Below are 27,925 nucleotides of genomic sequence, written 5' to 3' on the forward strand. Positions count from 1 at the left end.
TAGAATAAAAACATCGAAGATAGCGGTGCGCTTGCATATCAAGAGACCATGACCGCAGTCACCGCACCATCTGACAGCTGGAAAAAAAACCTCTGTTGGTTTAACCCTTTCAGTTCATTGTCATAATCTTTTACTGCAGCGCTGGGCAGTGTTGCCAAAATTTGTGAGAGAAATAAGCCAAACAAGCCAACTCTTGCAATATAAATAAGCAAAAAAAACAAGATAGTTTAGGTAAATAAATTGACTTGGCAACACGTTTATATGCATGCCTGACAGAGAGAACCCGGAAGTTCCCTTTCGACTTGGGGGCGGGGCGTCCCTCCTGCAATCGGCCAGGAATGTTGTCTATAACTGGCAACAACAACTTCCCACCAGATATCAACAACAGTACTTTTAATTTCTGGTTTAGAAAGGGAATCAGGGTTATAGGTGACCTCTTTACTGAAGAAGGGCTCATGTCATTCACACAGGTCAAATCTCATTTTGGAATACCCAACAACCATTTATTTGCCTTTTTTCAAATACGTCACTTCATACAAACTGAAATGGTGTTCCCCCCTGGTGGGTTGGTTAGAAGTCTACTAGATGAATGTCTCATTCAGTTTTCGCAGCCTAAAGGCTTTATCTCATATTTCTATCAGTTCATGGATATCTGGAATAAGCATAACATAGATAATGTAATATCAAACTGGGAGAAGGATCTGAAAACTAAATATGAAATAGCTGACTGGAAGGCGAGCATTCTTTCCTGTAGTAAAACATTTTGCTGTAACAGACTCAAGGAAACTCAATACAAAATTCTACATAGACAACACAGGACACCATACATCTTAAACAAGTTTGACCCCACAAGATCTCCATTATGCTCTAAATGCAAAGATAAAACTGGTACATATATGCACTGCTTTTGGGACTGTCCCGCAATCTCCAAATTCTGGTCCTCAATTTCTAAAGAGATAAACAATATTTTTAAATGTAATATCAAGATGAAACCAGGATTATTTCTTCTTAGCCTTCCAGATCGGCCCTTATCGCTGAACCTGAACTCATCCAATGTTATGCTTCTCCAAAAATTGTTAGTTCTGGCCAGGAAATGTATCCTGTTTAATTGGATTATGGATAAACCACCAACAGTGGCACAGTGGTACCGAGATATATATAATATCCTACCCATGGAAAGAATGAGTGCTAGATCTAAAGGCAATGAGAACATCTTTACCAAAATATGGAAACCTCTACTTGATCACTTACCATCTGATACGGTTGCCCCTCTCCCGACAGATAATGACTGAAGTGACATGTCTGACAACCTATGTTGGTTGGGGCAGTGGTTCACTGCCACACCAATAGAGGGAAAACTAGACATGTCTGTGGACTGTTGTAGCTGATGTGACCCCTTCCTTTCTTTCTGTGACCTCTTTTTGTTTTGTTTTGCTTCATTTATTTTAGTATTTGTTTATTTCATGTATATTTTGTTGCATTTGTTTTATGTTGTGTCCGGTTCTGTCTTATGTGTAGATGGTGTTTGTTGAAAAAAAGAGGAAAAAATTGGGGACACAGGGACTAAACCATATCGAAACCCCAAACCAATGTATGTACATATAACCTGCTGTACCCAAATAAACAAATATATAAAAAAAAAAAAAAAAAAAAAGTTTCCCAATGTTAATTATTCCCTTATTTGTTTAGTTTTTTTAGAGAAATGTTGCAAATTGAAATTTGTGTCGCAATTAAAACTAATCTGTTTTACTTCTGTATACCAGTCTAAATCTAAACCAAATTTGATATGAGAACTAGCTGATGGATTCATCCATGTAACAGTCCTCTGAAGTAAAAATATTATTTAATTTGAGTTTAACATTAAATTCAATTCCAGCGAAAGTCAGTCAAGTACATTTTAACGTACTGTAGTTAATACGTATTTAGACCAAAACCAGACACATATATGTTTCCTAGAGCAAACATGTGAGAGTTACAGCCTTTTTTTATTTACAGTGTGCAGGCAAATAACGTGACAACGTTTCAATGTCAATACATCTTCATCAGGTCATCACCTGACCTCAGTTTGCTCAAGTGCCTTCCTTCTTCTACACATACCAATCCCGCTCCTGAGATGCACCGGACCAGCCTGAATTTGGCTTGAGCCGTGGTGGAACCCCTTTGTTCCTATGTAAAGCACCATTTTAATATTTTTTTAATTGTGTTTGTGAGTTTTTAATCGAAATTATTTAGCACAATGCTGCACATGAATGAGTGAGTTGTTGTAATATTGCTTGAATTCTTTAATTAAAATACAAACAGACAAAATAAAAACATTGTAATAATAAAAATATCGTAAATCGCTCTGGATTAAGAGCGTCTGCTAAATGCCTAAATTGTAAATTGTAGAGTGACCATGGACAACACTGACTCTTCTTGCAGGCAGCTACTGTAGAGGTGAGGTCTTCTTGTAGAGGTAGACACGGCCAGGTATGTATCCATCCTCATGCTCTGACACAGCCCTTTCCCACTCCTGTTCCTCTGTGACCTCCACTGCACTCCACAGCCCTTCCTCCTCCATCAGTCTCAGCTCAAGCTCCAATGCAGATTTGTAGTCCAAGTTGTCCTGGTTAGCCCTGGTTGTCATGCAAACATAGCCACCTGGTGGGGGACATGTGCCACTGCACTGAGTGTCACTGACGCTATTAGGTTTACACACACACACACACACACACACACAGCCCAGCAACTTAGGTTATTAGTTGACTCTGTGGTAGCTTTTAAGAAATCTGCTGACATGCTATTTGCCCTCCTGCTTAGAGGGACAACTGAGGTGACAGAACTCCATCATCTGTCACCAGAATGTCATGTGCCTGCTTTAGTTATTTCCTGCAGTCCTGAAGAAAGAGCCATTTAAGGCCTATTTTGACTCTCATCCTGTATAAGAGAGAGTGGGAAACTGTGAGATTGTACTATACTATGGTACTATGGTTTAGAAACGTAAAGATACATTACTTTACGTAAGTTCTAAGAATTATATGACAAGTTGCTGTGCAGCTTTTTAACTCTTATACCGCTACGGACGTTCCCGTTCGCCCCAATTCTCGAGGTCGCGCCGCGCCAATATAGCCGTTCGTTCGTTTACCTTGTTGATGTCCGTAAGCTGATGAGGGGTCGTGCCGCCGTGTACTGTAATCACATCGCCCACAGTGATGGTCTTAAAAATCCATTATGCGTTAACATCAACGGAGACCAATTCTCTTCCGTGTTGATTTTCTCTGGCCCTGAGGCTCTGTGGCCAGAGACTGCTCTCAATGTATGGCAAGCCATACCGGCCAAATTCACATTAATTCTTGCATGACGCCGCCCTCTGCTGCCTGGTCTGCCAAAGTGCATTGTTGCACAATCAAAAAAATAAATGTCTATCTATCTACTATAACGTCGCAAAGGTAAGCCGCTTTTTGATGGCACCAGACCCAATAAATAAATAAATAATCTGGCAGTAGTAGAGTTAAATGGGTCTGTCTGTCTGTTTGTTTATTAATTTTGTTTTCTTTCCGGTATTGGGAGGAACATAAACAGTGAAAAGAGAAGTAGAGCTCACCTGGTTTGGCTGCCCTACAGAGATCTCTGACCACACTGACAGGAACATGGCCATTACTCAGAGCTCCTACAATCACCACCACATCAAATGAACCTGCTGGAGGAAGAAACATGGATAGTATGGAGGACAAACAGTGATAGTATGGAGAACAAATGAACTCTTGTAGTCAGGGAAAATGAGCAGAATACCTGTCAAATCTGGGAATAAATTCCTTACCAAACAATTTCTTCACCAATGTGTTCATAAGTGAATGAGACCCATGCAGAATTACCCAAGCTGTCAAATATTTTGCTAGGGATGTTGAATTTCAATCTTTGTTAGATATATTACTAGACACCTTTACGAACACATTGGTGAAGAAATTGTTTGGTAAGGAATTTATTCCCAGGGTTTTATTAAAATTCCCTAACTATTGGGTCTGTAAACTCAGAGAGTGTACAAAATAAATGAAATGGCACTAACATGTCCATTTGGTTCCATTTGTACACTGTAATTTAGATAGGATTTTTAAAGAATTTATATTATTCTTATGAAGTTTTTTATTGAATAGGTGCTTGGTCTACCTATTTTCTTAGATTAGCCTACAATTTCTTTCCATTTGATGTATTGATGTTGATGTACTGATGTATGGCATTAGCCAGACTGATACCTTGGATTCACTTACCCTAGGGCTCCACCAAAATGACGGCGTCGTGCCGGCGTCGGACGCCGTCAAAAAATGAACCGGGGCGAATTTGAGCGTCCGACGCTGACGTTGACGTCGGCAGTGGAGCACCCTTCATTGATTAAAACGGGAGTGTTCCCAGCGTTGACGTTGACGTGACGCTCGACGCGCCCGGTGGAGCCGGGCCAATGCGGAGGAGCTTTGAAATTAAAATGGTTGAGAATCACTGCTGTGATATACTTTGAAATTAAAATACCGTAGTTGAGAATCACTGCCGTGAAAATGGGGGTCCGCGGGCTAATAAGAGTCAATTTGGGGGTCCTTGAATGTTTGAGAATCACAAAATCAGAAAGACACTTGACCAATTATCCTCATTTTAATTTGAATTAACTGACCTGTAATTTAATAGATTGTTAATGCTTTTTTTTTTACTTGACTTTTATTGTCTTGATTTCTCTTTTCTTTTTTTGTAAGACTGTACATGTTTTTATTATGTTGTGTGTTGTGTATTGTATTGTGTATTGTATTATGTATTGTTATGTTTTTTTGTGGACTCCAGGAGTGGCAGCTAATGGGGATCCGTATGAATAAAGAATAAACATTACCCCTGTGGATAGGCAGTATAGCAGTGCATTACCCCAGTGGATAGGTAGTGGATCTGTCCCCAGCATGCATTCTTTGAGGTCCTGGTAAAGGCCAGTGTGTTTGGCTATCTCCAACATAGACCTGCTGCCATCAACGCCCACGAAATGTCTGAAGCCATGACTTTCCATCTGGACAACAGAGAAACACAACAAGTTAATGTGTTATGCCTCATTCACATACAGAAAAGCCAAGCTAATGGTTGGCTTGGTAATTCAATGTAATCTCTATACAAACCAGCTTTTAATATTTCCAAGCTGGAAAAGAAGCTTGGACATTTTTAAAGCTGGTTTGCATAGAAATTACAATGAATTACCAAGCCAACCATTAGCTTGGCTTCTCTCAGTGTGAATGCAGCACAAGTTAGTTAGTTAAACCCTCCAGTCTATGTATCGAATTGATTGATTGATTGATTGAAGAATTTATTAGAAGTTTTCAATAGAAAAAAAGTACAGTTTCATGACAGTACAAATCACTGGTAAAAGGTCAACTAAAAGGAGATCCTAGAAAGCAGAGGCTTATTTCCACAGGAACCACACTTTAAGTATCTCATATAACATTGAAAGACAGACGGATAGAACATACTTTATCAAGGATAATATCAATTTCAAAAGCAGAAAAAGCATAACATCATAAGGCAGAAAAAAAGGGTGGGGGGGGGAGCATGGGAGCTTAGTCTATTTACAAGTCACGGGTGGCAGATGCCTGAAGGTGACTTTTCATACCGATTTTGAAGGAGGCTAGGGATTTGCTCTCCTTTGAGGCTTGTGGAAGGGTGTTCCACATGTTAGTGGTATAGCAGGAGAACGAGTTAGAGCCTTGTTTAGTGTTAAATCTACGTTGATGATGATTAGTGGAGCTGCCTCTGGTGTTGTGATCGTGAACATCCTTGACCTTTAGGAAGTAGTTTGTCAGGTACATGGGTATCTTGGAGGTGTAGTGTATCTTGTACACCAGGCCCATTGCAAGATGCTGTACTCTGTCAGCTACTTTGAGCCACCCCACGCTTTCGTGGTGATGATCGGTAAGGTGGGCCCGAGGAGGAAGACCAAGCACAACCCTAATTAGTTTGTTCTGGACTGTTTGGAGCTTTAACTTTAAGGCAGCTGGGGCATCGCGATACCAGACAAGGACTCTGTAATCAATGAGGGGCCCAATAAGAGCACCTCCCAGTGTCTTTTGAGGAGTCCCATGAGCAAGACTCTTGCTTTATTAATGGCAGCCACTATTCCAGTACTAATAGTTAGGATGGGTAAATGTAGAGGACACATTCTAAGTATGTGCAAATGTACTGTAGCAAATACCCCAACAACTAAAGGAGACACAATTATTATTTATTCTATCATAATGGGTTAATGCTGTTTTGTATTTGAAATCTGAGAAATGACAGGACAGTAATAATGAAAACACTGATTTAAATGAAGATAAGCCTAGGTAAGCAGATAGAATCTGAAGAGGTGGGCACCCACCTACAGCCTCATCACAGTAATACTGATGATGTGGCAGCATAAATAATGCAGTACAAAAACAACCTGGAGAAATGTGTAAACAAAATAAATAAGCATAGAATAATTTTGGATTTATTTGAATGCATATGAAGTGAGGCAGTGTTATGTCCTTGCTGTTTTTCCACATTATCATAAAATATAATGGTATTCCCAGGCAAAGATATTTTTTGTATTTATGCATTACAGAAATTATTCAATGCATCAATGCCATGAATGTGTGGTCACATTCTCTCTGTCTCTCTCTCTGTCTGTCTGTCTGTCTGTCTGTCTGTCTGTCTGTCTGTCTGTCTGTCTGTCTGTCTCTCTCTCTGTGTGTCTTGTGAGTGTACCTGAATGGCCACCAGCCCAGTACCACAGGCCACATCCAATACCACTGCTGCCTTGCGGTCGCCATGGAAATGGGAAGAGATGTTTTTGGCTGCTAGAGACGGTGCCCGGTATTCCAGGAGACCAACGTCCTTCACAGAGCAGTCACAACAAAGCACAAGTGTTTAATATACTGTACTTGGGAGAAAGAAAACGCCAAAACATCACTATGCAGCATCGTGTACAGAGGTCATGAAGGTGCTGTAGCTGGGGAGGATCCACTATTTTCTCTATTTTAGAAATGGGGCTATGATAACTTACTTTTTGCCACCACCTATTTCTTTCTGAAATCTCTGTTTAGCAAGTTAATGTGGCTGATTAAATATATCCCCTTATTTGGTACCCTGAAACAATACATGAATAGTGTGGGTGGGTAGTTACACTGATATGTCTACAGAGGGGGACAGCACATTCTCCAATAAATATAGAAGTCAACAGAATGGCTGTTTTTATCAGCTCTGCATCTGTCCAACGTCCAACTGTGAAGCTATTAAACGCTGTGATATTTCTTATCAGCAACCCCCCCTATTACCCCCATTACCTGATCATAGTTCTGGGCCCAGCTGTTGTAGAAGGCCATCTTATCTCCCGTCTCTGCTTTCTTGTGACAGGACACAATCACATCCTTCACCATCTCAAATGTTCTGCTGGCATCTGACATTTTTAAATCCATCTGTATCATCGTGACATAGAGCAGCAGTGAGTTACTGTATTTTAATAATCTAGCAGTGTTCCCACTTTTTGTGCCAGATCAACATAAAATGTGATCATCATGACACCACATCACATTTTTATACATACAACATATTTTGATTGTCCATAGGCTATACATAACAACCTTTTATAATATTTTCTTTCAGGAAGTAAAGATCATTAGACTCAATAACCCACCTAAAGATCATTAGACTCAATTACCAGAGTTGTCAATTTGAATGAATGTAGAATTATGTGCAGGATGTCATTTGTATGTAGATTTGAGTGAACTTAATTTAACTAACTAAACTTTTTGTTATAGCCTAATTAATTTAAAAAAGTCATAAGGTTGCCTACACCTGTTATAGACTGTACTGTAGCATACTAATCCTATGCAAACTTCTAATACAGTATTCAATCAATCAATCAATATAACCCCCATTCATGCAATTATGAAATATGGGTTGTTTGTTACGAACCTCTTTCAGTACTCTCCCACCTGACAACCACTGACAGACAGTGTACTGACTGAGTTAAGTTCTAAGGGAAACAAGTTGAACATTGCAGTTTAGAGCACTGCTCGTGTATTTATATGCTGTTGGTAGTTTGTTTCCCTGGTTAACTGCCAGGCAGCACGGAGGCATTAAAACTATGATATTATTTCTACCTATTAAAAGAAGGAATAAATATGCGACCATGAAATGTGTTTCAAGTTCAAAACAATAGCTTCAAATGGCACATTCAAAGCCACCAGACTAGTAAACTTACACAGACTCATTATGCCTTTAAATAAAATCCAAGGCCAAGAACTACCTTATGCACCTACAGAGTTGGAGTTGTTGGACTCTGTGACATGCGCACTGCGCACGGCAGTAGTAGTAACCTGTCCTGTTTTATTATTTTTGAATGGTTAATTTCCACGGACTTGTATTAAAACTGCATTAACACTTTTTTGTAAAAGACTGCTTTAAAACAGAAATGTCCATACATAACAATCCAAACAATATTACATCATAAAGATGAACACAAATAAATAATATAAAGTGTGCTGCTGCTCTAGGCTAGTGCTGTTCATGTTCCCACCTGTAGAGTCAAAACAAAAGCTTTCTGGAAAGTCCTGAAGGCTACACACACAGAGCTAACAGCTAGGCTAACTACTAACGCTGTCTGTCAACTATCCACCAGTAGATATCCATTCTTCAGTGTTTCTTTGGGACAACCACATATACGGGGACGGGGGGGAAACGCTATCTGGATCCGATACGCAAAACATGGAGATTAATCCAAAGTTTCGCTCTTCCTACGACTGGTTTTGGTCCGTCTTCGTGGCATAATTGGGCAGTTAACGTTAGCTAGCTTTAGCATCTGGTGTCCCAACAATAATAAAACTAGAGACTCACTGGGACGAGGCCTTGTCTTCCCTGCTGTTGGTGACTCTTCTTGAAGGTAAAGTTATTTATTGTCGTGGTCTTGTGGAGGTTGTTGCTTTGGATAGTATTGGAACACAATTCAAACACCAGCTTCTCACAGACAGAGGTTCTCTCACAGACACACTCAGCCAAGACAACACAATACACAGCTACAACATATGAGATACATAAAGTGGTTCCTGTGTAAATAAGCCTAAAAGCTTACTACTAGGATCTCCTTTTAGTTGACCCTGTACCAGTGATTTGTACTGTCATGAAACTACCTTTTTCTGTTGCAAACTTCTTATTAATTCTTAAATCAATTCAATCACTCAAACATCCCAGCTAACATCACATCAATCAACAATGACATCACATTTACAATAACACCCCAGCTAACATCACATCTACAATAACATCACTTTTATAATAACACCCCAGCTAACATCACATCTACAATAACATTTCAGCTTACAGCTACTGTAACATTGGTAGTGAGTGCTGCTCATGTCCAAAGCTGAATACTGTACATCAGCGAAACAGTGTGATTACAGTGTGATTCATGGGCTGACCAAGACCATGATATATCCATGATCATAGGAAAATGTTGTTATGATGAACCTTTTTTTTTCAGTGTGAAGTTTCTTTTGACTAGAAGAACGTTCTCAGGTTTGTTTCTTTCTTTCTGTCTTTCTTTATTTCACAGATTCATTCAACATGTCTATATTAGGATTAAAGAAGAAACAGCCAAAGACTTTCAAAGTCAAAGTGATCACCATGGATGCTGAAATGGAATTCAGCTGTGAGGTAGGTGGGGGTGGGCGATATGGTGATAAATATCGTTGAGACGATACAATGTATCCATGATAAGCCTTTTCAGAGATATTGTATATATCGTGATACAATGAGGGAGCCTTATAAAATATCCTGTTGAATTGTTAATACAGAGATGCATTGCAGAATTCATTTAAACCTGCATTTTTGTCTAAATCAGTAGTTCTCACTTTAAAATGTCAAGGTCTCCCCTTAACTCTGACAGTATACAAATGAAAACCAAATGAACCCGTAAGGGTCCATTTGGTTTCATTTGTATACTGTCAGAGTTACATACTTGTAAGGATCAATTTGACCTCCCAAAAGGAACCCAGAGAGTCTCTGGACCCCACTTTGAGGACCACTGGTCTAAATGGTCTGTTACTCCTTTTTCTTTTTAGTTTTTGTTACCTGGTAGGTGGTTGAACTGTTAAGTAACTTGAAAAATAACCATAAAAAACCCAACACCCAACAAAAGAATCGTGATACAGCTTGGGAAAATGTTGCGATATTGTATTTTTCCATATCGCACACCCCTAGAGGTAGGCTACACTTGCTGTGCATGCTATTGTAATGTAACTACTGGTCAGGGCCAGTGTATAGCTTGGGGTCCGGATAATGTATAATTAGTTTTTCTCTTCAAATTAAAAGAAAAAACAAGAAAACTGCCCACATTTCCTAGCGGGCTGCATGTGACAGGATACATAATCTTTTTTCACAATTTTTTCACAATTGCCTGCCTGAAAGACTTCTAATTCTGCTTTGTGAAAAATACCGGTAATTTGACCATTTCACTTCTACAAACTATGCTACCAACTCTCCAAGTAAGCCTAGCCTTAGTAGCCTACAGGCCTATTGCCTAAAGCTCACAATTATTATATCAATAATTATATTACTGTGCTGTATATAGTTATTTCAGGAATTACAGAATATGGAATTTTGCTTTTCACACAATCTTGGGAACATTACATTTCATTCCCAAATTAAACTAAATAAAAGACCTGACTGATTATGCAATTTTCTGAAAGCACATAAATTAATGAAAGGGTATGGTTTAGACCTGCTCTAAGTGCCTTTAGGTAACTTATAATGTGATTTGGTACTGAATAGAAAATTGACTGGACGTGACTTTTGGGGGGAGGGCGTCAAGGCAATGGTAGGGAAAACACTGCTGAAGTGGGTAAGGCAAATAATTGAACAGCTAGAACAGTCAAGTGAGTTTAGAAAATTACATCACTTTACTGCAATTGCAGACTTTAAAACCAGGAAAGGACAACGCTTATGCTATCCTATCACTATATTACACTATGCTTAGATTTAATCAAAATGTGTCCTTCCTTTATCCCAACTATACACATATCTTATTTGCAGATGAGAAGGTTATCATATTTTTCGCTATTTTTATGGCTTAGGACTGGAATGGTACCAGCTACTAGCAAAAAAACCTGACCTCACCAACGTTATGCTCATTGTCCATTCCTCTAGGTGAAATGGAAAGGGAAAGATTTGTTTGATCTAGTGTGTCGCACTGTTGGTTTGAGGGAGACCTGGTTCTTTGGCCTGAGATACACAGTGAAGGACACTTATGCTTGGCTGAAGCAAGAGAAACGGGTGAGTGAAACATGGAATGAATGAATTGCCTTTTCTCCCCTGAAAGATATTACAGCTATTATGGCAGACTTCACTGGAATGCCATTTCCAGTGTTAGCACAAGTAAATGTATTATGTATTGTTACTAGGCATTGATTCACTGCACAGAGAGCTCTTGTCTTCTAAAACATTTGGCTGGACAGGCGGCAGAATATTAGCCAGTAGAGAGGCAGCCCTCTTAACTCATCTAGTGCCATTCGCGAGATGTCTCGTGAAATGTACTCGAGTATCTGTAGTGCCATTCACGGGATATCTCTGGAAAAGTAATAGATTACTGTAACGGCGAGTACATTACCGAGAAGAATCGCCGGCGGTCCGGAGACGAAATCCGTCGCTGATTTCGCATCATCACGGCTCCACGAGCACAAAATAGTCCCATCCATAACATTGAGGTGGACGGGGGATCTCATCTTTAATGTCCATTATCTCAAAACTACACTTTAGAAGCTAGGATGGAGGCAGATGCTCGCTTATGTTACACAGTTATAAAAGCTCCCGGTCGGCCATTACACAACTCCACGTGGACACGGATCGGTTCCGGCGCACGATCCGATGACGTCAGACCGGAAGTGATTGCGCGGTGGACTTCTGGCCTTCAAAATAAGACAACGCAAGTGAATGGGACCTGAAGGAGGCACTTTGGACCAGGCCTGGAATTGTGTCATTTTAGGGGCAAGGCCATTTGGCCTTTGGTGTTGTCAATTTTTTGAGGGCACAAAGGCCAAATGCCTTTGGAATGAAGGCCATCAATAAAACAAGATTTTAGAATTTAGCCCATTGAAAGAATTTGTTGAATTTAAAGGTTAGGGACGATAACCTCTGATCCATGCTCAGCCCTGCACCAATCAAAGTCACTGGATTGGTTTAAAGATGGGGACTCGGAGGAGTTAAGATTTCAGAATCTCAACAAAATACACTGATGTCTACATGACAAGAAAGAGACAGAGGAGAAAGTGGTATACAGTCAGCTGGGGCATTAAGGCCACTGTGGCCCCAGGTCATGCCATTGTTTTGAGGGGCACAAGGCCAAACTGAGGGGCAACAGAGGCCATGGCCTTCATGGCCTCCATGAAATTCCTGCCCTGCTTTGGACATTATAATCCGTTAATGTCTGGGGCTCTGAATGAGTTAACAGAAGGACTTGGATTCAAGTCCTGTTTATGCCCTGCTGAAGTGCACTTGAGCAACGTGTTGAATCCATAATGCTTGTAGCCACACTAGTAGAGAATAATCTGACCGATTCTTCCTCCAGAAAATCACATGGTAAATGGTGCATCTGCTGTATATAGCGCTTTACTTATAGATTGTGCATTACAGTCACCCATTCACACACCTACACCGATGGCGGGGGAAACCATGCAAGGCACCAACCTGCACATCGGGAGCAATTAGGGGTTCAGCGTCTTGCACTTCAACACTGACTCTGGGGGAGCCCGGGATTGAACTGGGAAACTCACGGTTCCCATCCGGCCGCTCTACCGAGCCACTGCTGCCCCACATGGGTGTTCCCGATTGGCCTATTCGAGGTTGATCTCAAATGATTATATGCCCACATTTTCCTGTAGTGTTGAGGGCTGCGGTGCACATTCATTATCTTAAATGTCACCGATTGGATCGGAGTCTCCCCACTTTTTTATTGTAAATATCAATAAATCAAACCATGGAGACTTGCACTAATGCTTTGTACACACCGCCGGCGAATTGGCGAATAGCGAATTAGCGTATAATTCGCCTTTTGTTTAAAACCTTATAAAGTCAATGGAAGCATCCACACCAAACGCGAATTTCAAAAAAGCGAAAAGGCGTCTGTTCTTTATTCGCCCTTGTGTCGAATTTAGCGAACATTCGCTGGTGAACTCCTCTCTCTCTCTGTATTAAATCAAGCTCACTCTATCCTACTTAAAGAGAGAGAGAGAGAGCAAGGTCGAGGGACCTTGCCTTCTCCTTTCTCCTGTAAGGAGAAGATATCTGCCTGCAGCCGCTACGGGCAGATATCACCCCCTCGTATTTAGGCGAATTAAGCGAATATTATACAGTACGCATATTCGCGTCGCTTTTTGATGTGTATGGAAAAAGGCGAATCGCGAATTCTTCGCCTTTTTGGTTCGCTTATTCACATCGCTTTCGCTAATTCGCCGGTCTGGACAGAGCTTAAGAAATAAAAGTCCATCATTTTTTAATGCTCAGTATGCCTCAAATTGACGAGATGACAGAGGTTTATCATTATCATAAATATCTGAATTGAAATCCTGTAATGTGTCAGAAACAATGATGAAATATTGAGCAGAAACCTGCAATAGCCAATGATGGTTCCCGGAAAGCTTCTAGTACTTGTCTTGTCATTCACCTTGTCAAAGCCGACATTTAAATATGTAAATAATGCTTCAAGTCAGGTAACTTCCCCTTGTTCATTATTTCACTGGGATTCACATCCGTCAAAACATGTCAGCTGATTGCACAATCTTTCATATTATATTTCCTGTTAAGATGAATCCCTTGCTTCTGACATCTCACAATAAAAATAAATTAAGCACAAAATTTAGTTAAAGCAATCGTCTTTCTCCATTCGTGAAGTGAATGGAAAAATTTGTTGTGTAGTCTCCCACACTTTTAAAAAGGGTTTCCGATTTGAAAATCCTCTGTTGTGCATCCAGCATAACAAGCTCCATGCTGCTCTGTGGCTGACTGCAGTGCTCCGACTTCCACATTAGAGCGTGGTCTGTGAGGAGAAACTCCCCCCACAGGGAATGAATTGAAAAGAAAATCAATGTGCTCTTGCCTGATGTTGTTTTCCTCTACTTGGTCATTAAGGTCTTGGATCAAGAGGTTCCAAAGGACTCACCCATAACATTTCATTTCCTCGCAAAGTTCTTCCCGGAGAAAGTCGAGGAGGAATTGGTCCAGGAAATAACTCAGCACCTCTTCTTCCTTCAGGTAAATTAGCTTATACTGTAGGTGACCACCAGCCGGAATATCATATGGTACCATCAGGGGTCATCAATATGACACTTATTTTACTATGACACTACAGCATAGTAGGAGTCCACACTAGTGCTAGTGGTTCTCAAATGTTTCAAGGACCCCTATAACACTTGGTGTGTTGTACACTCTGTGTTACAGACCTGTTATGTGGCAAAAAAAAGATCAGTTAGGGATAGGGACAAAAATGTCCACCACAAGCCAGCATAGCGAACACATTAGTAGAACACCTGTTCACTGACTTCTGTCTTTTAAACTATTTTATTTATTTATTTATTATTAGGTGAAAAAGCAGATATTGGACGAAGAGATATTCTGTTCACCCGAAGCCTCAGTTCTGCTTGCATCGTATGCGGTTCAAGCGAAGGTAACAAACTTCCAAGGCAATTTCAGCTTTATTTCAGACTTTTGCCGCACTTTCAGTAGACCATATCAATAATGCATTAGCCTTATGATATTTTATGCATGTATTGAACTTAGAAGTTTGATGTCTTGCTCTCAATTCTCATTCACTATCCCTCGTTCACTGCCACTCCTCTCAAATAGTATGGGGACTATGACCCAAACTTCCACAAGCGAGGCTTTTTGGCTCAAGATGAGCTACTACCAAAAAGCGTAAGTATAACCAACTTCTTTTCCCCAATCCTTTCTGTGACTATTAAAATATGCATTTGTGCTGTCAGATAACTAATCATTTTACTTTGGTATCATAATAAAATGAAAAATCTCTCTCTCACACTCACACACACACACTCACACCACGTATAATCACTAAAATAACAGTACTTTATCAAATCAGTTTGCTGATACTCTGTGCAACACGTGTCTCCTGTTACATTCTGTTCCTCTGCGTTTGTACCTCAGGTTCTGATGCAGTATCAGATGACAGCCGACATGTGGGAGGAGAAGATCACAGCGTGGTATGCTGAGCACAGAGGCATTGCCAGGTAAGACAGGTGCTCACAGTACAGTATGGCTCTTCACAACTTAAATAGTGCATTTAATAATATAATGCCTTATTTCAAAGCGCTTTACATAGATTGTGCATTACATTCACCCACACATTCATACAACAATGGCATAGTAAACCATGCAAGGCACCAACCTGCACATCAGGAGCAATTAGGACTCAGTTCAGCATCTTGCTCAAGGACACTTTGACACTAACTCAGGGGGAGCGCATGATCGAACGGGAAACGGTGCCGTTCTCCATCCGGCCAATCTACCGGCCACCTGATCCACTGCCACCCCATCTTATGCGTCGAAGTGTACTTCGAGCAAGAACCCCAACTACTGCTCCTAATTGATAGGACGGGTAAATACAATACCCAGTCAATATAGCAAGATACAAAATAGAAGTCCGCACACTGTAACTTTGCATGCTCCCAGTCAAGGCTTTATTATAGATTAACGTTTCAACACAGAGGCTTCTTCAGAATCTTCTTCTTCTTCCGAAGACTCTGCGTTGAAATGTTAATCTTTAATAAAGCCTTGACTGGGAGCTGGCAAAGTTACAGTGTGCAGACTTCTATTTTGTATCTTGCCTTAACCACTGTTGGTCCTGCACCTGCCGTCCAGCAGACGTGCCAGTTGTATTCTTTCTTTAACTCTGTGAATATACCGGTACCCTCTTTTTTTAACTTATGTGCTATTATGTCTGATTGGTGTTGTGAGTGGCTGAGTGTGCGCGATATATCCTTGATCACTGCCCCTCCCCCAATACAGGGATGAGGCAGAGATGGATTACCTGAAGATTGCTCAGGACCTGGAGATGTATGGGGTCAGCTACTTTGCCATCACTGTGAGTGAACTGAAGAAGTGGCACAATCAGTTAACCACTTAAGCCTTATTATTTTAATTTTTTTTCAAACATTTTCACCAATTATTTTGAAAATAGACAATCTACAATCTACTTTTGCCTATAATAATGACATGCACAAAATGGGTTAAAGTGGTCACACTTCTGATGGTCATTCTTTGTTTGTTGCCCATAATGTTGAGCAGCAAAACAAGAGGGATACAGACCTATTACTGGGAGTGGATGCCCAGGGTCTCCACATCTACAGCCCCAACAACAAGCTCAGCCCCAACAAGTCATTTCCGTGGAGCGGCATTCGCAATATCTCTTACAGCGAGAAGGAGGTGAGTGCAGGCCAGGCTATATGTAATGAATGTTGAAACCCACTGTGGTTGCATGATGCATCTCCATATTCTACATTTTATCCTTTTAGCTGACACTCTTATCCTGAGCCATTTAGAATGAAATTAGGCTTTCAATGGCTCGCTTGAAGGTCACTTTGACTGATCACGTGGCTGCTGAAAGTCATATTTGGATATGGTGCAATCTCTCTGTCTAAATTTAAGCCCAGGGATCTATAATGGTTTATCTAATCATAACCATTCTCAGTCCACCCTAAAAAAGAAGGATACTCAAAAAGACAATGGCCGGGTTTCCCAAAGCGATTTTAGCCCATCGTAGCTCACGCATGGTCGTAGAGTCCAAGCCCTGACCGTCATGTTCGCTGTCTGTTTATCTCAATGGGGTTGTCTCAAAGTCGCTCTGCCCGAACCCATGTAAACACAGGAACATGACGGTCAGGGCCTGGTCTCTACGACCATGCGTGAGCTACGATGGGCTAAAACCGCTTTGGGAAACCCGGCCAGTAATGTTAGGGTACCTGGAGTCTCAGCCTGTTGCACAGAGTATATATGGACCTCGGACGATTTGGCGAACATAGTCGTCGATGGCAGTGGAAGAGTTTTAACAGTATCGTTCTCACCTTGCAGTTTACAATAAAACCTCTGGACAAGAAGAAAGATGTCTTCAAATTCTACTCTTCCCAACTGCGGGTCAATAAACTGGTAAGTCCTTCACAGTCATCCTGCGTAACCATTGAGCTTGATGCGGCTACTAAAAATAAAGAGGACAAAAAACGAATTGATCCCACGATGCACTCACTGCATTCTATCATGTCTACTAGATTCTGCAGCTGTGCATCGGGAACCACGACCTGTTCATGAGGAGGAGGAAGGTGGACTCTATTGAGGTGCAGCAGATGAAGGCTCAGGCCAAGGAGGAGAAAGCACGTAAAAAGGTCAGCTTTTTGAAAACATTTAAATGTTTTCTCCTATCTTCCATTTTGTCCCACGGTGAAATGCCTCTGTTAAAAAACATACACCGGTAGATGAACGGATAAACATCAACCGCTTACAGTAATAGCAGTGTCCAATCAATGTTCGATTCTGACTAGATGTCTTTTCCAAGTCTCTACTCAACTACATTTTTTTTAATAGACCTTAATCACTGTTGCAGTGTTAAAGGGATTGACAAGCACACATTTAACAAAGACACCAATCAATATTGCCTGTCCTAACACCCTCTGTCAGACGAGGAAAAGATAAAATAAGATAAGAAAACAACGTTATGGTGGGATAGGTGAAAATAGGATATGCAATGTATGTGACCTGAAAGATCTACTCTGACTAGCTTGTAGTCAACTATTGCTATTTTTCAATAGTTAAAGCATAAAATAATGATACACAATAATGTGTACCCGTTCTGAAACGCCCCCTGCAGGTGGAGCGTCAGATCCTGGCGAGGGAGAAGCAGATGAGGGAGGAGGCAGAGCGAGCCAAGGAGGAGATGGAGAGAAGGCTGTTCCAGCTGCAGGATGAGGCGCGGCTGGCCAACGAGGCGCTGGTGAGGAGACACGTTCAAATCAAACTAAACTATAAAAGCACCTTTACAACAATCGAGATTGACCAAAGTGCTGTGCAACAAAAAACTAAAACATAATACAATAACACAATACATTTTATTGATAATGCGCTTTACATTCTTACGAATCTCAAAGTGCTACAAAGGCAAAAAAATGCATAAAGAAAACAGCACATAAAGGCAATCAGTAAATTTACATGGGACTAAAATCAGGGCAAAGACAAAAAACAACTAGAATAATTAAGCAAATGCTTTGCTAAAAAGAAATGTTTTTAGTCCATTTTTAAAAACATTGGTGGACTGAGGAGCTCTCAGGTGTTCTGGGAGAGCATTCCACAGGCTTGGGGCTGTATAGCTGAAGGCCCTGTCGCCCATGGTGCGGAGGTTGGTGTCCGTCCGGGACAAGGAGAAGGTTGGTGTTTGAGGAATGGAGAGTCCGAGTGACTGGGATCAACAATAATGTATGCAGCGACACAATGTTACACATCTATACAACAAAACAGATCCAGACATAAACTTTTGAGTGTGATTAAAAGCTAAAGAACAAAAGTGTGAAGGGATTTAAAAGTCTCAATAGTGTTGGCACTTCTACTAAAGAAGGGCAGGCTGTTCCAAAGCCTACTTCTCAGCCCGGCAGGCCTGTTGTGGAGCCTGTAAGAGCAACTGGTTGGCTGACCTCAATGCTCCGTGTGGGGGGTGTAGGGTTCCACAAGACATGTGTAGCAGGGCCAGACCGTGCAAAGATTTGTAAGTGAATAAGAAGCTTTAAATTCTATTCTAAAATAGACAGGGAGCCAGTGCAGTGCAGCTGAAATTGGGGTTATGTGCTCTCGCTTTTTTGTTAATGGATGGAGAAGAACGCCCGCACACTGTTTATATGCTCCAAAAACGTACTTTTATTATAGGAAACTGCAACGTTTCGACTTTACGTCTTCATCAGGCAAAAAAAAAAGCTCTCACTTTTTTGTGCCAGTAAGGAGGCGAGCAGGGAGCCACGTTTTGCACCAGCTGCAGGCCTGAGTGAGGGCTGATCAATACCAAAGAAAAGGGAGTTGCAGTTGACGTTTATCCCTTCCACACCGTGCAGCGAACACACGCTGTCATACAAATAAAAAAAAGTGGGGGCAAAAAGGAGTAGGGTCTAACCTAGGGTTGCAACGGTACTCGGTGTTACCGGTGTTACCGGTGAGCGAGCACAATACTGGGTACTTTACTTGCACACCGATAACCCCCTTAAATAAATAAAAACGCATCCGCTGCTCTGCTCTGCCCTGCCCAGAGGAGCGCAGTAGAGATGTGATGTTCGCCAACGATTCCGCTCTTTTGAACGGCTCTTTTAAATGAACGATGGGATTCGGTTCTCAATCGCGGGAGGCCGGGCGCTGTTCCCTGTGTGGGAGTGTCGAGAACAGATTCAGAATCAACGGATCATCCACGGGGCGAGGCACAGCCCATCAGACTGCATGATGTCTCGTCCCCACTCGCAGGGCACGTTCCAGGAGACTAGTTGTGGCTTTATAATGTCACAGCGTGCAGTAGGCGGAAAAACAACGATTAGCCAAACAAGAAAACGCTGGGCTGTTGTAACACTAACAGTGTTGTTGCTTTTTTACAAAGCTGCATTTTTAATATGGTGGATGGTTGTTGTTGTTGTTGTAGCTTGAGGTAGCATTGGCTGCTACTGAGTGCTCACAAGACGGTTGGTTGAAACGGTGTTACCGATTACCGCGGTGTTGACACGGACGATATTTGCGGTGTTAAAAATCTCATACCGTTGCAACCCTAGTCTAACCATGAGGTGAGTGTGGACACAGTCAAATTGTATTCTTTGTATTGTTTACACCGCTGTGTAGAGCAGTGATTCTCAATATGTAATCTCTATGCAAACCAGCTTTTAAAATTGCCAAGCTCGAAAAAAAGCTTGGTGATTTTAAAAGCTGGTTTGCATAGATTACATTGAGTTAGGCAGAAATGTCAATTTGACCAAAAAACTAGACTATCGACATGTATTAAAACCAGAGAGAGAGAGACACAGACAGATGTGTGGATTTATAGATAGACAGTAGTAGATGGATACACTGCCCCTATAAAACAAAGAGCCTCAAGCGAAAAAGCAATAAAATGGGGATAAAATGCCTGGAGCTTTGCTTTTTTTATATTTGATTTACTGACATTTATGGGTGTGGTTTTTGTGAAATCTTAACTCCTAATCTTGCATTGACATTCACAAAGGTTAGCTCCCACAGTCTGTTCTTATTAGGCAATGTATGTCAAGATAACATAAAATAGAACTATCTCGGGGAGAAATTAATTACGAGAGCTATAGTGTGAAACAGTGTTGATTTTGAAATCACATTTTGATTTAGTTATAGTCTTTTGAATAAAATATAATTCAGTTTTAGTCATATTTTAGTCGTCTGTTTTAGTTTTAGTCTAGTTAAATCTACTGTTGATTTTGTTGACAAAAATGTATTTTGGCAGGCCTTGATGTTGATTTTACACTTGGTTGCAAAGTAGCCAATCTACAAGTTCACAGAGCACAACTTGAGTGTAACCAAGCATAAAATTACTTGTCTCTTAGTTCAACTGCATCCCTTCTCCACTAGTCCCTCCCTAACATTTTAGTGTGGCTTTTATTTGTTGACGAAATTGTAAAAATATTTCAAGATAACATAAGATATCATAAGATAGTGCTCAAACCTTTTCATGTGAAGGACCCCCAAAATTATATGTATTTGGCCACGGACCCCCATCTCAAAATATTTCGTTCCAGGGACCCCGCAGAAGCAAAATTTGAGTTACAAATGTTCGCATAGAAATGCATATATTCAAAGATTTGCACACATTTTCACGACTTTTCAAAAATAGCAGATCTACAAGCTTGCAGCGTGGCACTTGCCTGGTACCACGCTGTGAGCTTGTGTATCTGCTATTTTTCAATAGCTAAAGTATAAAATAATTAAGGCCCCCTCCACCTTGGGCCCTGGTAACTCAGTCCCACTTTCCCCCCTCTTGTGACAGCCTGGTTGAACGTTCCCATCTCTCCTCTCCTCTCTAGCTGCGGTCGGAGGAGACGGCAGACCTCCTGGCGGAGAAGGCCCAGATTGCCGAGGAGGAGGCTAAACTGCTGGCGCACAAGGCAGCCGACTCGGAGCAGGAGAGACAGAGGCTGGAGGTCACCGCCATGAAGACCAAGGAGGAGAAGAGGCTGATGGAGCAGAAGATGAGGGAGGCAGAGCAGCTGGCTGTCAAGCTGGTGGAGCAGTCGGAGAGGAGGTTGGGCTCGGCTCCAAGGAACAAATAGACGTGTTGTTTGCACAGGGATTGAACGCGAAAGCACTTAGAGCTGCGTGTCGTGGAGTCTTTTGCCTGTCCAATCCAATCGAACTTTATTTATAGGGCACGTTTAACAAAACAGAGTTGACCAAAATAGTTAACAGAAAATGTCAAAAAGACAACAATAAGAGACAAGAAACACAATAAACTACCTTAAAAGATTCAAGATGGGAGAGAGACAGGAGATCTAGTACATGCTGTCTCGTCATTTAAAATTCCCTCTGTGCTGTTTAAATCATTACATTATTACAATGGTGTGGTTAATGATTAGAACCTTAACCCTTTTCAAGGTTAAACTTCAAAAGGAAATTAACCAAACAAAAAACAGGGTCTTTAAATAGGTAGTAGTAATCTGGCCTCGCAACAGCCAGACTCTCCAAGCACATTGGTGATGACGTAGCTCGGGATGGCTTGCGAGGCTAGTAGTAATCAGCTGTGCGTGAGGTACGGTATTGGCAAACTTTATAGGTTTTTGTTTACAACCTTCGATAGTGCCACAATGTGCTTTTTCTCAATTTCTCCCCATGCCCGTCTGCTCCCAGCTGCCCTCAGAGATGCTGGCAGCAGTACCAGGCCTGTCCCTGCTCCCAAAATAATGTGACAGATTATGTTGTTTAGTTGTCTATCTACAAATGCTACAGTAGTTTACAACTTTTATATTATACCTCCGACCTCCGTACAGCAACTTGTTTCTGTCCATTTCAAGTGGTGTCTGGTGTGTGTGGCTAGTCAAGCGGTAATCCCCTGTGTCCGCTCTGCCGAGCTCTTTGCCTGGGTATAACGGCTGGGCAGCACAGCTTCATATGTTTGTTGTGCTTTCTAAATGAGTTACTATCTGTGGAGAAAGAACACGTTGTGTCTGCCTGTTGGTTATAATAATAATCAATTCTATTTATAATGCAAAATATACAAATCGTGTGGCCAGGGCCATCAGTATCAGTTGAGTGGCCATACTTTGCATGCAGTATACGCAACAGATGACGTCTCTCAAAATGTGTTGTGTAAACAAACCACAGATAACATCAGTTCTAATACAACTCATCTGTGCCTGTAGTTAGGGCTGTCACAATTATTACATAATCGTCTAATCGTGATTTTTGGACATAATCGTGATTATTTTTCATAATCGTCATAATCGTTTCCATGTTGAAAAATGTTCATATATTTAAATAAAAGGTCAAAAATAGTGGAAATAGCAGATCTACAAGCTCACAACGCGTCGCATCACGACGCGTTGTGAGCTTTTAGATCGGCTATTTCCACTATCAATGTTCTTTTTCCAGATCTACAAGCTCACAATGTGACGCGTTGTGAGCTTGGAGATCGTCTATTTCCACTATCAATGTTCTTTTTTAAGTATAACGTTGTCAAATATGTCAGTAATTATGTGTCATATCTACCATGTGCAACTTAAAAGCAGAAATGTAATTGTCAACGACAAAAACACAATTAAATCGTTAATCGCAATTGTTTGAGTGACAAATAATCGTCATGTAAAATGTCATAATCGTGACAGCCCTACCTGTAGTTAACCTTTCAATGGCTGTGTTCTCTCTTTTTGTCTCCAGGACCAAGGAGGCAGACCACCTGAAGCAGGACCTTACAGAGGCCAAGGACGCAGAGCGTAGAGCCAAACAGAAGCTCCTGGAGATCACCAAGACCACATATCCGGTACATATCCGGTACTCCTGACCGCTGGATGCTCCATTATATGAAAAGCTCATATTGCGCTGTGCAGATTTTGTAGACATACTTTTGTGTGTTCATTGTGTGGTGTGATTCTGATGGCACTTCCTTTTTAGCTGTTATAAGCCAAACAGTGTTTTAAAGATTGTATAGCACATTTCATACCAAATGAATAACTAAATACGCTTCACATAAAAACAAAAAATGCAAATATTGTACAAAGTGTGGCCACCAGACACCCACATTAAAAACATATAAACCCCACCTATCCACAATGAAAATGGTAGAACGTTCAGGACTTTCTCAAGACAAAACTAGTGAAAATAGCAGATGCCCGACAGTGACGATATACAATAAATGTTGTACCCCCACCCCGGTCCCTGCTCAATCTAATCTCCCCATCAGTTTGGGGGACCCTGGCCTGAAAACATTCAAGACCCCTGCTCTAAGGGTCCAGTTTAGAAACCCCTCAAGAAACCATGGTGGTCCCTGGACCTGACTTTAGGGACAGTTAGGAGACCAGAGCTGGCGTGATGACACGCTCTAACAACCCAGCCGGCTGACTTATCTTCTCCCTGGGCTGTGTTTCAGCTCATAGCGGCCTACTCCTCGCCCCCTCCTCCCCCCGATGCGGGAGACTTTGCCTACGAGTCTGCGTCCATGCGCATGGACTTCAAGGACTCTGACATGAAGAGGCTGTCCATGGAGATAGAGAGAGAGAGGTTAGACCAGACCTGTCTTTCCTTTATTACGTTGCTTTACCCATTGATGTCACGCATCTCCTTTCTTACGTCTCCTTTTTTTCTCTGCTCAAAATTGTCCCTTATGTTCATCCTTGCCTTCCTCCCCTCCCTTCTCCTCATTGCTTTAATACGAATGTTTCTCTGTATTCGATTTCACCTTAAAATTCCATTCCACCCCTGTCGCTGGATTTGTTCTAATTTTCTTTATTTTTGAGCGGTGGTAAACCGCTCCATAGAGTGGCTGTGCGTGTGTCTGTAGCCTTTTTCCTCAGCGTTTTGCCATAGCAAAACGTGTGTGTGTGTGTGTGTGTAGCATAGCCTGTACATCCTAGACTCAAATCCTAGTCTGAAGACGTTATGCAAGCACGACCACCGCTCACTTCACATTGGGTGTGATTTTTTTATTTTTCCCTGCTTACCTACCTTCCTTCCCTCCCTCCCTTCCTTTGGCTGCCCTAGGCTGGAGTACATGGAGAAGAGTAAACATCTGCAGGACCAGTTGAAGGAGCTGAAGACAGAGATAGAGTCTCTGAAGTTGGAGGAGCAGCAGCAGCAGCAGGCCTCGCTCTACAGTCTCCGCGGAGATGCCCGGGGATATGTCCCTGAACCCCTCTATGCGCCTCACAGCAATGTAAGTTCACCCCACACTCATGTCTGGAGGCTGTTCCCAGTTCTATTATTTATTTCTTCAGATATGTTGAGCCCCAAATTCAGCAGAAGCTTGTCACAGTTTTCACCTTGTCCACATAGTACTTTTACTCTGTGTTAGAAATATCGGCTTCTATTGTACCTACGTTTGTGTACTTCCATAATTTAGGCCTACTGTTTGATTACATAATATTATTTATATACACATTGGAATAAGCCATAATAGTGGTGCTGACTTTAGCTAAGGACCCATGCAGAACCTTATAATGTTGTATAACATAAGTTCTACAGCAGTGATTCGCAAACTATGGGTCCCGACCCAAAACGGGGTCGCGGGGAGTTGCCATTGGGGTCACCAATTGGCTACCACAAAAATAAGCTATATATTCTTTATCAAGAAACGGTAACCAACGTGAAGAGGTCACCTTGACTCCTCTCTCTCTCAGACACGCACACACACAAAGGTCCGCCTTGTAACACTGAGCGAGTGTAGCAACAACAGGAGACAAGACGACACAGAGACACACACAAGCAGCAGCTAGTTAAAGACCTGCTGACACGGCCAAAACAGCTAATTAAGGCTATCAAATTAGCATAATTTTTTAATGATGTCATGTACCCCCATGTTAAATTACCCAATCAAATTAATTTATTGTAGTTACTGTACTGAAAGTAGTACTTTCTCTACAGTAACTGCAATACATTAATTTGATTGGCTAATATGGGGGGAGGGGGCGGAGTTGAGCACTGGGCATTATCTTGAGAAACTAACCCAACATAACCGTGCAAGGAGGAGAACAAATGCGACTTCATAAAACAAATTTTAAAACAAGCAGTTCTAGGGGTAAAAATATTATAGAATCTGCTATAGAATCCACCCTAAAGGCGTATAAGTACAAGTCTTCTACCAAAAAGGTGTCAGAGATTAGTACGAGGGTCCAACGTTCTCCTCCTCCCCAGCTCTGAGCCCAGCAGCCATCTCCTGCTGTAATGGAACGCACACCGGAGCATGCACTGAAGTCCGCGGCTCATACACTCTGTGTGTACTGTGTAGCCTGTGTAGCTCTCGAAAATAGCCGTCCGGTGCGGCGCTAGAAGCTAACAACAACGCGTCACGTTGTGCGCGGCACCGCACAACGGACGAAGTATACATTCACTACTAACGGATACGGCCCGCCTCCTTTTCAGACTGTTTGGAGAAAGACCACGTGACCTACTGTATCATAATGTTAAACTTCTGGGCGTGTCAGCCGGTCTTTAAGTAGGCTGAGGCACACAGGAGATGATTTAGCTCAGGTCGCCAAATCATTTACCTCATATTATAGGGTTGTGGTATAAAAAAAAACTACAGTTTAGTTTGTAATACATTTTTTTGTATTGCTATTATATTTAATACTGCACAGCAGTTATTGTGTTTACAGATAGTATAGCGTGGTAAAGAAGTATAATGGATATTAATATAAACTATATTCTGTATTTATTATGCAGATTCTCTAAATCTTCTGCAACATAATAATAGTACAGAATGCACTGCGCTGCCTTTGTGATCTCGTTTTGTGCTCCCCTATGTTTTCATCCCTGTCGTTGAGCTGTGCCAGGATTTCTCGGACCAGTGATCCTCCATTCAGTTTAGCTTCAACCAACCAACCAGGACCTGCGACACCTCGTCCCTGCAGCTCTTCCCACTGTGTCTCCCTCTTTCAAACAGCTAATCCACTGATACCGTCTTCTGTCTCTGTTTACAGCGGAACTCTGCCTACATGTCTCAGATGGCCTTCTTTGAAGAAGTCTGAGCCAGCCCCACTGAGTGAAACGGAGAGACGAGAGAGAGAGAGACTCTGGATGTTGTGACTTATTGCTTTTTGCTATCAAGACAGGCATCCACTTTATGCTTGAGACTTTTGTTTTGTTTTGTTTTGACCTGGCGAAAAGAAACACACGATGCACAGGAATACACATGTTTATGGCGTGCTGTGGAAAGACTTCTCAACCATCCTTAATGACACCGTGCCTCAAACGACCATAAAGTTAGGTTGTTCACAAAGGCTATCACACTAGGTTGCAGTTCCTGCTACACCACAGGTTTTCTCCTCAAGACTTTTTTTTATTTTATTTAATTTTTTTGTTATGTGTTATGAACACTATGTATATGTGCCAGGCATCTAACACTACTTCAGGACCTAGTGCTGAAAATGGGCGTGTGAATGAATTTTGAATTTTATGCCAGTGTTTTTTGTAGTTTTAAGGGATATTGAGTCATGAGTTGAATACAATTACTGCTGACTGGTGCCTTGGGAGATGCATCCATTCTCTCTGCTACAAGTGTCATGTCTTATATCTGTCGCAATCAGCCCTAGACACAGTTTCTGCAAAATATAAAGGGCTTAAGTGGTTAAATGTATTGCAAATCTGCACAACTGCGCGTTTAAAGTCACATATCCATTGCAAGTGTTGTTGAATTAACCTGATTTTCTTTATTCTTACCTTGAAAAGTAAATCCCCAAATTTAACCTAACTAAACTAGATTACCGGATGAATTTACTGATTTCCGATTTTGCAAGATTGTCACTTGTAAAAACGAAACCCTCTAAAGATTTATGTCATCCGTTCATACATTATGGATTATAGTCGTTTGAGACCGACGTGCAGAAACACTAGACGTCATATAAATGTGTACAATTCAGTATTCTATTGTAAGTTTTTATCTTATGTTTAAATGAGCTTGTCTTTGTGAATGCTTGGTAGCCTGCACAGGACTACCTTTACCGAGAGACGAGCGTGTTCCTCCACCATTTCTTGTGTTTCGTGTCATAAATGCATGAGAGATGTGACTCCAAGCTTATGCCATTTCAAGTGTTTTCTGTTTTGTATTGTAGACTGATGTGCCTTAAATGTAGATTTGTGTTTGTTTTTTGTTTTTTTATCAATAGGTTTCATGTTACTGACATTGAATTTGATGTCATTTGTGCTCCTGTGCCTTATAAAAAAAATGGAATGTGGGTAGGTGTATCAGGTGTTTGTCATGTGCCGGAGCAATGGTTGCAAACCGGATATTCAAAAAAATGAGACCATCAGAGTAGCTGTTTTATTTATAGCGTCAAACCGTCTACTATAGTCTCTTTTTACCCACCCTCATGGCCTTCTCAGGGTTACTATTGGAACTGATGAGATCAGGTAGATTCTGCTACTCAATAGTTCCACACGATCGATATTCTTCATATTGCCTCCAGCTTACCGTAACATTGTTTTGGAACCCCATGAAATGAAGACTGGCTTCTTTATCAAACTCGCTCATGTGTGCATTGCTGCTTTATTTCAGTTTTAATGCATGGTTACATGCAGTGATTAAACTGTCAGGACACACGATTTAAACAAACCTTTAATTTGACTTCTTTTGGAACTGTCCACAACCTTTAGTGACTCATCACTCTGGTAGAGCTTCCAAAACATGCAAGGTGTTACTGTGTGTCAGCATGCACAGCTTCTC

The 27,925-nt window shown here is 41.4% G+C and overlaps 2 protein-coding genes across 2 annotated transcripts; one reads left to right on the forward strand and one right to left on the reverse strand.

Moving 5' to 3' along the window:
- Positions 1-2,425: 2,425 nt before the first annotated feature.
- Positions 2,426-7,445, reverse strand: LOC308304841 (methyltransferase-like protein 27; the record flags this gene model as incomplete). Its single annotated transcript, XM_080749469.1, has 5 exons — positions 2,426-2,640; positions 3,584-3,679; positions 4,885-5,020; positions 6,727-6,855; positions 7,305-7,445. 5 exons carry the CDS (start codon positions 7,443-7,445, stop codon positions 2,426-2,428), a joined length of 717 nt encoding a protein of 238 aa, XP_080605595.1.
- A 1,145-nt stretch (positions 7,446-8,590) lies between these two features.
- Positions 8,591-27,814, forward strand: nf2b (NF2, moesin-ezrin-radixin like (MERLIN) tumor suppressor b). The gene is made up of 17 exons (XM_080748377.1): positions 8,591-8,902; positions 9,572-9,672; positions 11,164-11,289; positions 14,140-14,262; positions 14,591-14,674; positions 14,854-14,922; positions 15,172-15,254; positions 16,033-16,108; positions 16,312-16,449; positions 17,095-17,169; positions 17,289-17,402; positions 17,885-18,007; positions 21,084-21,301; positions 22,930-23,032; positions 23,639-23,769; positions 24,250-24,421; positions 26,184-27,814. The coding sequence occupies exons 2-17, from the start codon at positions 9,583-9,585 to the stop codon at positions 26,229-26,231; spliced, it is 1,773 nt and encodes a 590-aa protein (XP_080604503.1). The 5' UTR covers positions 8,591-8,902; positions 9,572-9,582; the 3' UTR covers positions 26,232-27,814.
- Positions 27,815-27,925: the final 111 nt, after the last annotated feature.

The sequence above is a fragment of the Nannobrachium achirus genome (genome assembly GCF_963921795.1).
Source record: "Nannobrachium achirus genome assembly, chromosome: 19".
Lineage (NCBI taxonomy): Eukaryota > Metazoa > Chordata > Actinopteri > Myctophiformes > Myctophidae > Nannobrachium > Nannobrachium achirus.

Coding starts and splice junctions, on each gene's coding strand:
- nf2b (XM_080748377.1), top strand. CDS start 9,583: ATGTCTATATTAGGATTAAAGAAGAAACAGCCAAAGACTTTCAAAGTC. Junction 16,450..17,094: donor TCTCTTACAGCGAGAAGGAG/GTGAGTGCAGGC, acceptor CTCACCTTGCAG/TTTACAATAAAACCTCTGGA. Junction 23,033..23,638: donor TCACCAAGACCACATATCCG/GTACATATCCGG, acceptor GCTGTGTTTCAG/CTCATAGCGGCCTACTCCTC.